At 31.0% G+C, this 13139-nt stretch overlaps 1 protein-coding gene across 1 annotated transcript; it reads right to left on the bottom strand.

Annotated features, from left to right (window-relative positions):
• Positions 1–1434: 1434 nt before the first annotated feature.
• Positions 1435–12478, bottom strand: LOC127738375 (sodium/potassium-transporting ATPase subunit beta-1-like). The gene is made up of 6 exons (XM_052249589.1): positions 11384–12478; positions 10482–10622; positions 9448–9558; positions 8397–8590; positions 6099–6203; positions 1435–5014 (listed from the first exon to the last, which is right to left on the bottom strand). Exons 1-6 carry the CDS (start codon positions 11529–11531, stop codon positions 4775–4777), a joined length of 939 nt encoding a protein of 312 aa, XP_052105549.1. The 5' UTR covers positions 11532–12478; the 3' UTR covers positions 1435–4774.
• Between the last annotated feature and the right edge of the window lie 661 nt (positions 12479–13139).

Genomic DNA, 13139 nt, shown 5'->3' with positions numbered 1-13139 from the left:
TATACATAATGTGTCTGGTGTGGTGTATTTTTGGAAAAAGATTATCATACATCTAATGCTACAACGCATATGGACAAAATTAAACAAAAGTTGCTGTTCAAAGGGATATAACCAGTGTTTGGTAAAATTCTGAATGTATTTTGTATCACTTTTTTGTTGATAAAAATTAAAGGCATTTTTCTTTAGGTCAATATTATCTACTGTATCTGCTGTCATATTCACAAGTTGATGTACTGTCATGTTTATAATCATGCCTTCAATTCAATGGGCCCTTTATTGTTTTAGTAAAAATATTGTACATGTATTGTATAAAGTTATACATTAATGTTGCATGATAACTTCTGAGGTAATTGGGACACACAGTTGTCACGTGTCTAAGGAGTTTCTGATGGTATGATGATTTTCTAAATTGAGCTTATTTTGTATACAATACATCACCTCCACTCTTTTCATCATTCATCTTTGGATTAATTGTTGAGGTACTGAATGTCCAGTGACAAATTTTATAAAAATATCAAGGATAAGAAGATGTTAACATCCAAAAAAAAAATACACTGACCAAGATGCTGTGCAAAAGCTGACATTGAGACATGTCATCCTACACATACTTTATTCTGTCTGAAAACTAAAAGGTTTTTGTTCTTACTCTAAATACATGCACGCTTAGTGAAGAAATCAATATCAATATTAGTTTTTGGTTTGAAACATGATTGATCCTATGCTGTGAGGACCAACACACTACAATGAGACAACTAAGGTACATTTCATGATATGATTGATTAATGGTGGCTTAATGTCCAGCAACAAATATTACATGCATATTCAGGACAATCACATGTTAAAGTGATACAAAGAAACTAGACAGACATGCTGATTTGAAATTTTAATTTCAGTCCATTGAGGCAGTTACAGAGGTTGACATCGCCTTCAAAGATTATGAAACTATGATTTCCAATAGCCTTCAATGGGACTAAGTATCATCATATAGTACTGTATTGACACAAAGCAGCACTCTTTTGTGGATATTCTCTCAGTGAATGAAAAAAAAATTAATAAAATTGAAGAAAAAATTCTAGAACTGCCTATCATGGCCATACTTTTCATCTAATGTTCTTTCGAGGAACCATTGTAAAGGGTCATCAAGTCATGAATTTTGAAGAAAAGCTTTCTGAGATCTGATCTTACATTTTGAACTGGTAAGAAATTGAAAATAACAAAAACAAACTCAAATATCATCTGGTGGTCAAGTCTTTTAATCAATCATGGCATAGGTTCAGAGATACTTATAATGAACCAGAAAAAAAATTATGGCCAAAGTTGACATTAACGTTGGGGAAGTTGATCTAAAAAACTATGGAAAACTAGACCGTACATTCTTTAAACATTTTTTACTTTCACTTTGATTAGGTATGGAAACAAATCAATGACAACTCATACTGATAAGTGATTTTATTTACATATTGATAAAAAATATAATTGCTATGAATAAAAAATCTTTTACTTGGCTGTATTTGTTTTGATTAATATACATTGATGAAATATGCTATGTACAAGTTATAAAGCTTCAAGAATATGTACAATTACCTGTTCCTAGTTTTGTTTGAGGTAAAAAAAAAAGTGTAAGGGTATTTCCACTTTCTCTGTTCCGATGAATGTCAACAGTATAGAAATGGATACTCTCACGCTTGTTTATTTTCCAACAAAAAATCTACATACATAAATAATGTTGTTTTCTCTTTTGCACATAAGAACAATCAATATGCAATGATTCCTTCCATACAAATCAAAGGGGGAAAACTCTTGTTTTGTTTCTTGATAACAAGTAAAACAAAACCACCTTTTTACATGGAAATATATATTTATAAGTATTAGTATCAATCTACTTTAAAGAGTCAAAAGTGTAGTCATAATAAATACAAAATAGATAAATTCTTGACTACTTTTGTCCAAAACTTGTCCTTCTCTAGCACTACCCTGTCAGGATTAAGGATATCTAACGTTTCCAATTTTTTTTTCTTAAGACATTATATACTTGCACGTATTTTACACTACATGGTGTTATTGAATTATTGTTGAAAGTAAAATACTAAAATGAAAATTTTCCTTAAACTCTGAAAAATATTGAGACAAAAATCTAAAATCTGAAAAATATTGAGACAAAAATCTACATCAGTTAGCATATTTTCAATCAAAATAAAGACAAAATATAAAAGGCAGTTCTTAGGTTATTACCATGATTGATAGAGATTATAGATTTCTGACTGTCAAAATAAACTTCCATATTACAAATAATGTCCATGATAACAAAAATTACAATAAATAACAATAAATCTTGTAATTTGTATAATTTATGGTATTCAACAATTGATAAACAAATGGAATGTATATTTTATTCACAACATTTAACCAAGGTACTGTACTGTCATACTGAAGCTATGGCACAAACATACATGTACAATGCTCAAGAAAAATCTCGACATGGTTAGTTTAGGACATCTTACTTCTACATTTAAAAATAAACTCAAGGACCAGACAACACACACTTGTGCTTATAAGTTTAACTGACCTTAGATTTTAACTGTGAAAAATTAAAAATTGTAATTATAAAAGTTATAAATATAAGATTTCATAATTTTAAAATAGTTGGTGAAGGAGGAGTCGCAGATTAATAAAAGTATGGTGATGAAGCAGAAAGTGGATAGCTATAACTGTGTACCTTCTTCTTAAGAAGCTACACAAAAACAGTTTCTGATAGGGTGACTTATTATCCTTACTGGAAACATATTGTAGAACTATTATAATATATGTATACATTAAGATTCATTAACCTAAACGTTATATAAAAAAATTCATAAGGGTTCCGCAGAACCCAGTGTCTCCCCTACTTTTGCTGTTAATCGCAGGCTCAACAAAAATGAGGAAAAAAATTAATAAAAATATTCCTCTCTATACTATCTTTCAGTTGTAAGTAGCTTCTGGCCATGTTTGGTAAAAATCCAGGATAGTTTATGAATCTAATAAATGTTTTAAAAACTTAAACTGTAGACTGTATGTAATGTTAACTGGAAGAAAAACTAAGTCCATTTATAAGTAAAATAAGGAAAAAATGGAACAAAATTTTAACAAAATATCCTTCTAGATACTAGCTTTTAATCATAAACAAGCTTCTGTCCAAGTTTGGTACAAATCCAAGATAGTTTAAAAAAGTTGTTAAAATTTTAAAAACTTTAACCACAGAGTGAATGTAATGTTAACTGGCAGAAAAACTAAGTCCATTTATAAGTAAAATACTGAAAAATTTATTTTTTTTTACAAAATTTACTTCTGGATACTATCTTATGAACATAAACAAGCTTCTTTCCAAGTTTGGTAGAAATCCAGGAGAGTTGAAGAAAGTTATTAAAATTTCAAAAACTTTAACCACAGAGTGAATGTAATGTTTCCTGGCAGAAAAACTAAGTCCATTTATAAGTAAAATACGGAAAAAATTGAATTTGTTTTTACAAAATTTGCTTTTGGATATTATCTTATGATCATAAACAAGCTCCTGTCCAAGTTTGGTAGAAATCCAGGATAGTTTAAGAAAGTTATTAAAATTTCAAAAACTTTAACCACAGAGTGAATATTTGTGGACGCCGCCGCCGACGACAACGACGGAATGTAGGATCGCTATGTCTCACTTTTTCAACAAAAGTCGAAACGCTCGACAAAAAGAAGAAGCAAAATGTTGATGAACCAAGATTAAATAAGATAAATAGTAGAAGCAGTCCTCCACACATATTTGAAATCTGTCAAATTAAAAATTAACATCAATGTTGGTCAAAAAGTCTTTGATATGTAAATATAATAAAAACAACTTGTTGCAAGTGAAAAACGATTTTCTATAAACTTTTATATGTTAAATTGTAAAACGATTTCTTAAAAAAATCAGATCAAGGTACCCCTCATTTCTTCTTTATAGTTTTTTGAAATTTTAAATGTAAATATTAATTACACAACCATAAAAAAGAAAGACAACTGGTATAAAACTTACAAAACAATCATTTAATACATATGAATATTTCTCTAATCATATGATATAAAATTTATGTATAAATTTATTTACATTACATGGAAAGTTTTGTACATAAACGTGTATCAATTACACAAATCGGCAACTTTCACCCAAGTGAGAACAGGATGGAATGGGGATATCTTGTATGATGATTCAGAATACATATTTTACTTAATGAAAACAGTTAATTACCATTATGGCATAACTTAAATAATTACCTGAGAAATCAGTATAAGATATTTAAGTCCTGTCATTAAGAAAGACATATCTTATTATTTCTAAACCGATCTGAGAATACATTTTTATAACTAATGATTTTATACCGCAATACCACCCAGTGAAAAAAAAATGGGGTAAAAAATTAATGAGAATAACTTCAGATAGATATATTCCTAACAAAATTAGTTTACTTCAGTTAAATATTTAAAAAAAAGCAATAATTAGTGATGCTGATGCATTATATCACTTTTAAAAATACCTTTTCAAATCTCCCACTAAGACCAAAACAAAAAGCTACATCGAACACAAAGAAAGATTTGACAAACCCTACCAGTATATGCTCCTCACAAGATTACAGATGGAAGACATGATTAAATACAAATCACTAACAATTCTGTTGAAAAAATGTATCTATCCAAATATGCAAAGTTTATGGAATGTTGAATGTCCCACCCAATAAAGCACTGATAACTTGCTTAATTGCATTGCGCTATCATGATTTTAGTCAACAAGTAATTCAAATCTCACAACTCCGGCTCGCTCTACACTATTTTGTCTAATGTTTTTGGCATAAGCTCTGCATTCTACCATTATCAGTATATTTGGTGCTGGGTTCATAAAGCGGACAAATACCAAGGGTGATCTGTATCCTTGCTGATTACGAAATGGAAAATACTTGAAGTGGAAACCTTCTGGGGGATGGTATTCAAAGTCACCAATGTTGTCCTGATCAGCTGGTGTCTGTGGAAATAAACCAGTGCAGTAAGTGAAAATATTTCTGATACAATTACAATATAACTATTGGATATACACAACAAAAGAAGCCTAACTCTGTATGTTGAAAAAAAATCCAGTTTTGATGCTGGGCTTTATTCTGCTTAATCTTTTGTTTTCAGTGTTGTGTTTTGTGAACTATTGTCTGCCTTTAATTTCTATTTTTTTCCTTGATGTTGTCTATCTTTCTTTTACTTATGGTTTTTGTTGGGCCTTGATAATTTCTTACATTGTTACAAAGTAATACACAATATTTGTATTAAAACCTTCAGAATATGTTAGCCATTAAATATAAAACTACTATTTAGGCAAAGACTTCATTCTATCTTTGGCACAAGATTTTAGGACTTTCTACATGTTTAGTTCCTTCAGTCTTGTATTATTTTAGGCTTTTGTTTGTTTTCCTCACAACCATATAAAAAATAAGTTAATGCTCAACATATATTCAAAATGTTTTAGCGTCCAATTTGAAAAGAAACTGCAGAAAATTCCAGTGGTATGTGATAAAAATCTACATGTATCAAGGATGGATCCATAGTTCTGGAAATTATTACTTACAGAAATAATATGTGACACCATGCCCAGCTCACACTATCAAATTTTTCACTAAAAACCGAGAGACAAAACACTAATTTGACATATATTATTAAGAGATCACATCATAAAGAAAATGTGTAGTTTCAAGTTGATGTGACCACAACTTCATGGTGAACTACTGTAAACCAAAACTTTAACCTTTTATGGGACAGACAAACCAAAGGATAGACAGACGCACATACAGATAAACAAAATGCCCCTTATTATAAGGAATGCCCAATTAACTATGGATCAGCATAAATCATGTGTAAAAAGACAAAAGAATCCTTCTTAAATGGAACCATCTGAATGATAAGCATAAATCATGTGTAAAAAGACAAAAGAATCATTCCTGAATGGAAAAATTTTAATGATTAGCAAATACATATCACAATGTAATTTTGTTAGATCTTGTACCAGATAATTAACTTCCAAAGGAATTAATAAAATGTTGTAAATAATGCATATCACTTACCACACCAAAACATTTCAGGTGAACATTGTATGGGGCATAAGTGTCTTGAATCTCTGCTGGAATTTCAGTACCATTGTGATAATCCTCAGGGTGCCAATCAAAAACCTAAGGAAAAAAAGATTGCTGATTAGATGACTTTTGTTCTTTACTAAATATAGAATATACTGCAGGTATAATAATATGAAGGTGCATACAAAATAGTTCTCTAATTCCTTAATCCATGCCTGTAGATTTGTTTTTATTTATTCTCAATTTTATCACGGCTTACATACCACTGAATAGACATAAATTGTTGAAATATGCATCCGGCACAGTAAAATTGGTACCATTTATTATCATAACTTCCACTAGGTTGATATCTCTTCTGGAGAATATCACAAGTCTAGTTACTTAAATTAGTACTTCAGTGCTGGCATGAAGATATGGATATTGTTTTGTTGAAACTTGCAGCTATAAAACTTAAATTAAGGAATTCATCTCTCTCATGCATACATGTATCTCTGATTCCTTATCAGCTCTTCAATGTTTGTAGTAGATTTTGGATGAACTGAGAGGAGCGGTAGGAGAGGGTGTCATCCCTAATTCCTGAAAATAATAAAACATTCTTTCCCGGATTCTGAAAAAATAATCATCATTTCCCCCTGAGTCCCAATAAGTGTAAATCCCAAATTCAAAAAACACCCAATCCTGAATTCTTGCAAAAATAAAGACTCAGTCCCAACATCCCAAAAAATTTGTCCTTCCGCCCCTCAACTGAATGTCAGGTTTTCTGCATATCAATACCTGGGAGTCACAATGTGACGTTTTATGTTGAGAGATCACAGCAAACAAGATAAACAAGGTTTTATATTGTGTGGAGCAACATCACATCAAACTAGATATTTCCCTTCCATAGCAATGTTTAGATTATCACCATGAAAGAAGATAATAACCTACAGTATCATGTAAGGAAGAACTTCAATTAAATTAGAGATTATTGATGGTTTTTCAAACAAGAGGGTTTTTCTCAGATACAATCTCAGGGAAACAGCACAATCTGAGATGTAGCAGAGAAACATCCTCTAGTTTGAAAGACTATTGATAATCTATTTATGGCTGTTTTCCTAGGCAACGGCAATTTGTAGGCTCGTTACATCATATTTTCTTTCTACGCAACTAAGAAAAACCCATATCACTTGAGTAGAGTGATATGGAAATTATCACAAAAAATATCAAAGTAAAATTTTAAAAGATAGCAATAATGTATCCATATATTGTTGACACAGGAAACTTATTCATTTTAAACTTAGAAGGCAAACCAGGGACTAATCTGTTTTTCTCCAGGTGCCAACTGGGCCCCCAAATTTTTTTTTCAGGGGCCCAGTTGAAATGTTAGGGGCCCAACCAATTTTTATACTAATACAATAAAACTGCAATGTACTTTTTATGTACTAATGAAGCCTTTTTAGGTTATCCTATGTCTTGGTAAAGATCATGTGTGATAACTTTATATTTGAATTATTGCCACCAGAATAATATCATAAGATTTGAAATACGGATTTTAACACATTTCCTACCAAAATTTTCTCCCTTCAATTTGAACTTCCTGTTGCCATTTTGACAATATGACTGTTTCTATGAATCATTAAATGCTTTTTTAAATCCAAGCCATCCCCTAATAGCGTTGATAAAATATTATTCAATTACTTTTTAATGAAGATTGGATAGCAAACTAGATATTTTGATATTTATTTACGAGATTTTGTGTTTATTTTTTACATGGTAGATTTTGTAAATAGCTTTGTGTGGACAAGTTATCGTAAAATACAGACTTGTAATGCCTCCTTGGACAACTGGAATGCATCTCTGAAGCAATGCAGATTTAACAGTTTAGACGAAAACACTTAACAATAATGAAATAATCGTAGAAGCTTTAAAAGAGAGATAAGAACATGTGTTTAGAGAAGGGGTATATGTTAAATCATGACTTCACATCGAAACTTAGTTGTCCGACAGGTAGTTGGTTATTAAATGAACTTACTGGTTTCTGGAAATTCTCTCTTTCCCATTTTTCCACTTTGATTAGACAATCAGGTTTCCATTTGGGAAAAGTTTTTGTTTTTATCGTGGGAAAAGGGTAGAAATGGGATTCACTGCAAAACGTTTTACAGTTGCCAGCTGGGCCATTAGGATGATAAAATAAATTTGCCCAGCCAAAAAATCTGGTCGACTTGGGCATGCGTTAAGTTTAGTCCCTGCATACCATGCCATTAAAATATCACTACCAGTACTCTAATAAGAAAATATTATTACAATTACCCTGTTTAACTTTAATAAAATACAAGGCATTCCATCATCCATTCCAAATGCTTGTTGTTTAATACAATCTGGACCAAGATTGTTAAGTTCATATCTACATGCTTTGTCCCATTCTGTTTGTGGTCGTCTTTTGTTGTATGTTTTACAATCTACCATAACTCCTGTATCAGTTACTTGGTTTTGATTTTCATAAACTAAAATAAGTCATAGGATTTGTTTATATATATATATATAATGCATTTACTCTAAATGACAATCTGCTTAAAATACAGTTTCTGTGTCCAAGTTTTGCTTACAAGGATCTGAAAAATCTGAAAAGCTGCATTAAACTTTCTGTTTTAAAGACCTTTCAGGGTCCTCTATTTTTGTCAGATTAATACACACCTTCAATTTTCATAAAATCATTCCCTTCTATAAAAGCCAAGAAAAATTTTGTTTCTTTTACTGCTATTTTCATGTCACAAGGTCTTTGAATATGTTCAATATTTTTCATTTCCCCTAAAAGTCCACAGAATCATGTTCATTTGATAATTAGTTTTTTTCTTACACTTCTGATTATATATGAATATTTTTTTTCAAATATCAATACTAAATACTGCATATGGTCAGAGATGTTGGCAACACTTATCAAGTTTTTATTTAATCTATAGTCATTTTATCTGTGTTGTTTTACATTTTCTCTGATTCTGTATGCATCTAAAAATGGTTCTGATCATTTTGATATTTTTTTGGAGCATAGCACCTAGCATTTTGAATTTCCATTAAATTTTCCAGAAACAGATTCTACAACTTTAAACTGTTAAATTCAATATTCGTCCACTCTTGATAGTTAAATCTTAATATTTTAAAATGTTCGTTTAACCTCACATTTTAAAGTTCGAAAAGTTAACTTCCTCGAGTGGATACATAAATCTTGTTATTAACAAGGTGATGTGGTCAAATTTATATTTATCTTGCTTTATAAAATTGTTTACATTTAATGGTATATTTCATTGAAAAGTAATTCATGTACAATTCTGTATCAGTTAACTTATTTAGTACATGTACTTACATTGTAAATATGCCTCCAAGTTGTCTGTCAGGGGTGAATATGACGTTGGATCTGCCTTGATGAACCTTATTAATGTCATGTCAACACTTGGGACAGGACGGAAACCTAGTGCTGTGAATATAAAGAAAATGCCATACATTCTTTTCATTAATTGTAACACTGCTACAATTAAGAAATCAGGTGTTGGGTTAACCTCTGTTCTTTTTCTTACATTGTTTTGGTATTTTACTCTAAGAAAGATATATTTAAAAGCTATCTCTGTTCAATCTTTTATAGTCACAAATGTATCTCTGTTCAATCTTTTATAGTCACAAATGTATCTCTGTACAATCTTTTATAGTCACAAATGTATCTCTGTTCAATCTTTTATAGTCACAAATGTATCTCTGTTCAATCTTTTATAGTCACAAATGTATCTCTGTTCAATCTTTTATAGCCACAAATGTTTCTCTGTTCAATATTTTATAGCCACAAATATATCTCTGTTTAATTTTTTATAGCCACAAATGTATCTCTGTTCAATCTTTTATCATTTCATAGCCACAAATGTTTCTCTGTTCAATATTTTATAGCCACAAATGTATCTCTGTTCAATCTGTTAGCCACAAATGTATCTCCGTTCAATCTTATATAGCCACAAATGTATCTCTGTTCAATCTTACATAGCCACAAATGTATCTCTGTTCAATCTTACATAGCCACAAATGTATCTTGTTCAATCTTTTATAGCCACAAACGTATCTCTGTTCAATCTTTTATAGCCACAAATGTATCTACATATGTATGTTCAATCTTTTAAAGCCACAAATGTATCTCTGTTCAATCTTTTAATATAGCCACAAATGTATCTCTGTTCAATCTTTTACAATGTATCTATATAAATTTAATAAATGGACCCATGAACATTCACCTCACTTACTGCCCATATAACTTACAATGTACTCTAAGCTTCTTTTTTTATAAAAGTTTGGTAATTTACAAGAAATCACTACATTTATCCAGTTGAACTGGTGTACAACTTAACATAAACTTACATGGATTTTGCTGTAGTAGACTGTCTTGTCCTTGAAGTCTTGGCATATTCCAGTTTAATGTTTGGTAGACAACAGCACCACAGGCAAGCATGAAAGCAATAATACCAGCGTAAAATGTCAGGTAAAATATGGCACCAAAAACTGAAACATAATTACAATAGTGGCATATGGTATAGACACTTGTATATAATGAACACTACTGTCTTTTAGTTATAATCAAGGTAAACAAGATCAATTTTTGTAAGTTGAGTACTTGAACTTTCGCCATGCACTGTAATTTACATTATGTATTTCATTCTTTAATCATGTTAATAATGCTTTTGATGCATGAAATTTATAACATGTTGTTTTTGTTTTTACAGCACTGGATTGATATCTCTGCTGGTGGAGTTGGAGGATCTTCAACTCTTTCGGTTCTTATGAGCATCTTTGGCTTTCAAATATTCTGCTTTGAGCTTTTCTGATGAAGGGAAATCCAGAACTTTGGTACATGAAATTAATAACATATTCATTGTTTCAATTTTTTACTATATATATTTCCCACAAACAAAATGAAAGTTTAAAGCACAATTAGTTTTGTTATATCGCACACAGTTAATCAAATCATTGGTCAGTTATATAAATCTTCAAAACCAGTTCTTATAACTAATTTGGGTGATTGGTCACACAATTCAACCTGTTGGTTAGTGTTGATACCATCTTCAATAAATCAAGTATAAACAGTGAAATGACAAATTTGTGGCAATAGACTTCTAGTGATAATTGAATAAGATGAAATAATTGTGATGAAAATCTACTTTTTATCAGGAAAAAAAAGCATTTTATTCAAATGTAAACAAACAGGTGAATCCGGAAATGAATCATTGTCAGTGTGTAATATTTGTTTCTTCCATAAAACTTACTCCATTGTTTAAAAGTTTTGCCAAGAATTTTCCCCTCCTCCGAATCAAAAAAGAAAGTCGATACATCGCCTAAGCGTCGCTGGAACGTCCCTGTGTCTGGATCTGCTTGGGTAGTAAAAGCTGTGCTCCCGCTAACGGTCGACGCCATTTTCAGGTAATTTGTTTTGCACTTTCCCAGTAGAGTGTAAGGCACAATAGTAATAATGCATACACGCAAGGAAACCAGACTACAGGTGCAAAAAAGTCAACGACTGAACAGAAATGATAAAAATCCGGAAACGTCACCGGCTATCATATATAACCAATAATTTGTATAAAGTAAGTCTTATTATACTAATTCTTGCACAAACATACTTGCTAAATTACAAGTCAAATATGAAATCAATTATCATAGAGAGACCGAAAATTAACTTGTGATGTGATAATATTTGGTTTAACCAGAAGCCCATTATTTTAAAATGATTAATGGACTAATGGTTTAACCAATTAAATAATGATAAACCTGATATGGTGCAAGGAAAAAAATTAAGAACTTATAGGCTTGAAATTGTAAGACCCTATTTGAGTTAATCAAATTTAGAAGTAGTGCCCCTGACCTTGAATAGACTTGAAAGGGTAAACACAACCAGAAATATATAATACATGCATTGTATGTCTCTGTCACAATTTTATTCTTTCAGACCAAAAAAAATGTAACTTGTGACAATGAAGTCGTTGAAGATGAAATCAATTTTCTACTTTAATGCCCATCACTAAGAACTAAGAGGTCCGGTTTTGTTTCTGATATATTATCTAAATTTACTATAATTTTAAATCTTTCGATGACCAAAATGTAATTGGTTGATGTCAAATAAAGGTCCTATATTTTACAATGTGGTTATAAAACATTGTTAACTATTTTAATTGAGACTAGACGAGCCAAATTAGTTAATAAGATTTTAGTGACCCTCCAGATCTTCCAACACTATTTTCACCAAGATGTCGTTAAATGAAAAAGATACCCTGCATTTATCATGCTTTTCAATAACATATGATCAAATCGCCGAAAGACCCTCTTCTAAATTATAGAAAACTACTATTCTGCATTGACAATAATATCTTGGTGTAAATTAGATACACCCATCAGTCGGTCTAACGTCCTCAAGGTGTATCTAATTTCTATCTGTACTGTTCACACTAGCTATATTTGTTGTCTCCCTTTTCATATAATTCATATAAGTATTATAAATTACTAGTGTAGTTAAGTTTATTTTTATTCTCCAATCAACAAAAAATATCATAATTGTTCTGCTCATTTGGGGCGTCATAATTGACAAATTGGACTTATCTTTCATTCTTTCACTTGTGTTTTTTTTTGGGGTTGTTGTATCGCCTTAACCAGAGACGTATATACCATATAATTATGTCTCTGTTTTAACATATACACTTTAGAATGTGTAGACCCTTACCCGACTATTGCCAACATGGGATATAAACATTAAATTTGATTTATCAAATAACTTGGAAACGTGTTCGCCTCGATTGCGGGAGGTTGTAGGTTTGTATCCAGGCCGGCTCAAACCAAAGACTTCACTTGAAATTTGATAGTTGATGCTATACTGCAAGACACGTGGCATTTAGGCGTAAAATCAATGACTAGTCTACTCGATGTCAAAATAATACATTCGGGTACGATGTTATGTCTTCCTGGTAGACTGTTACTTTTTGAACTAGCACGTTAAAATACGGATCAACGTGCCATTATAGTACAAAGCTG

This window comes from Mytilus californianus, unplaced genomic scaffold, assembly GCF_021869535.1.
Source record: "Mytilus californianus isolate M0D057914Y unplaced genomic scaffold, xbMytCali1.0.p SCAF_4, whole genome shotgun sequence".
NCBI lineage: Eukaryota > Metazoa > Mollusca > Bivalvia > Mytilida > Mytilidae > Mytilus > Mytilus californianus.
Note: the sequence above shows the minus strand (reverse complement) of the source record. Positions and strands in the feature narration are given on the sequence as shown.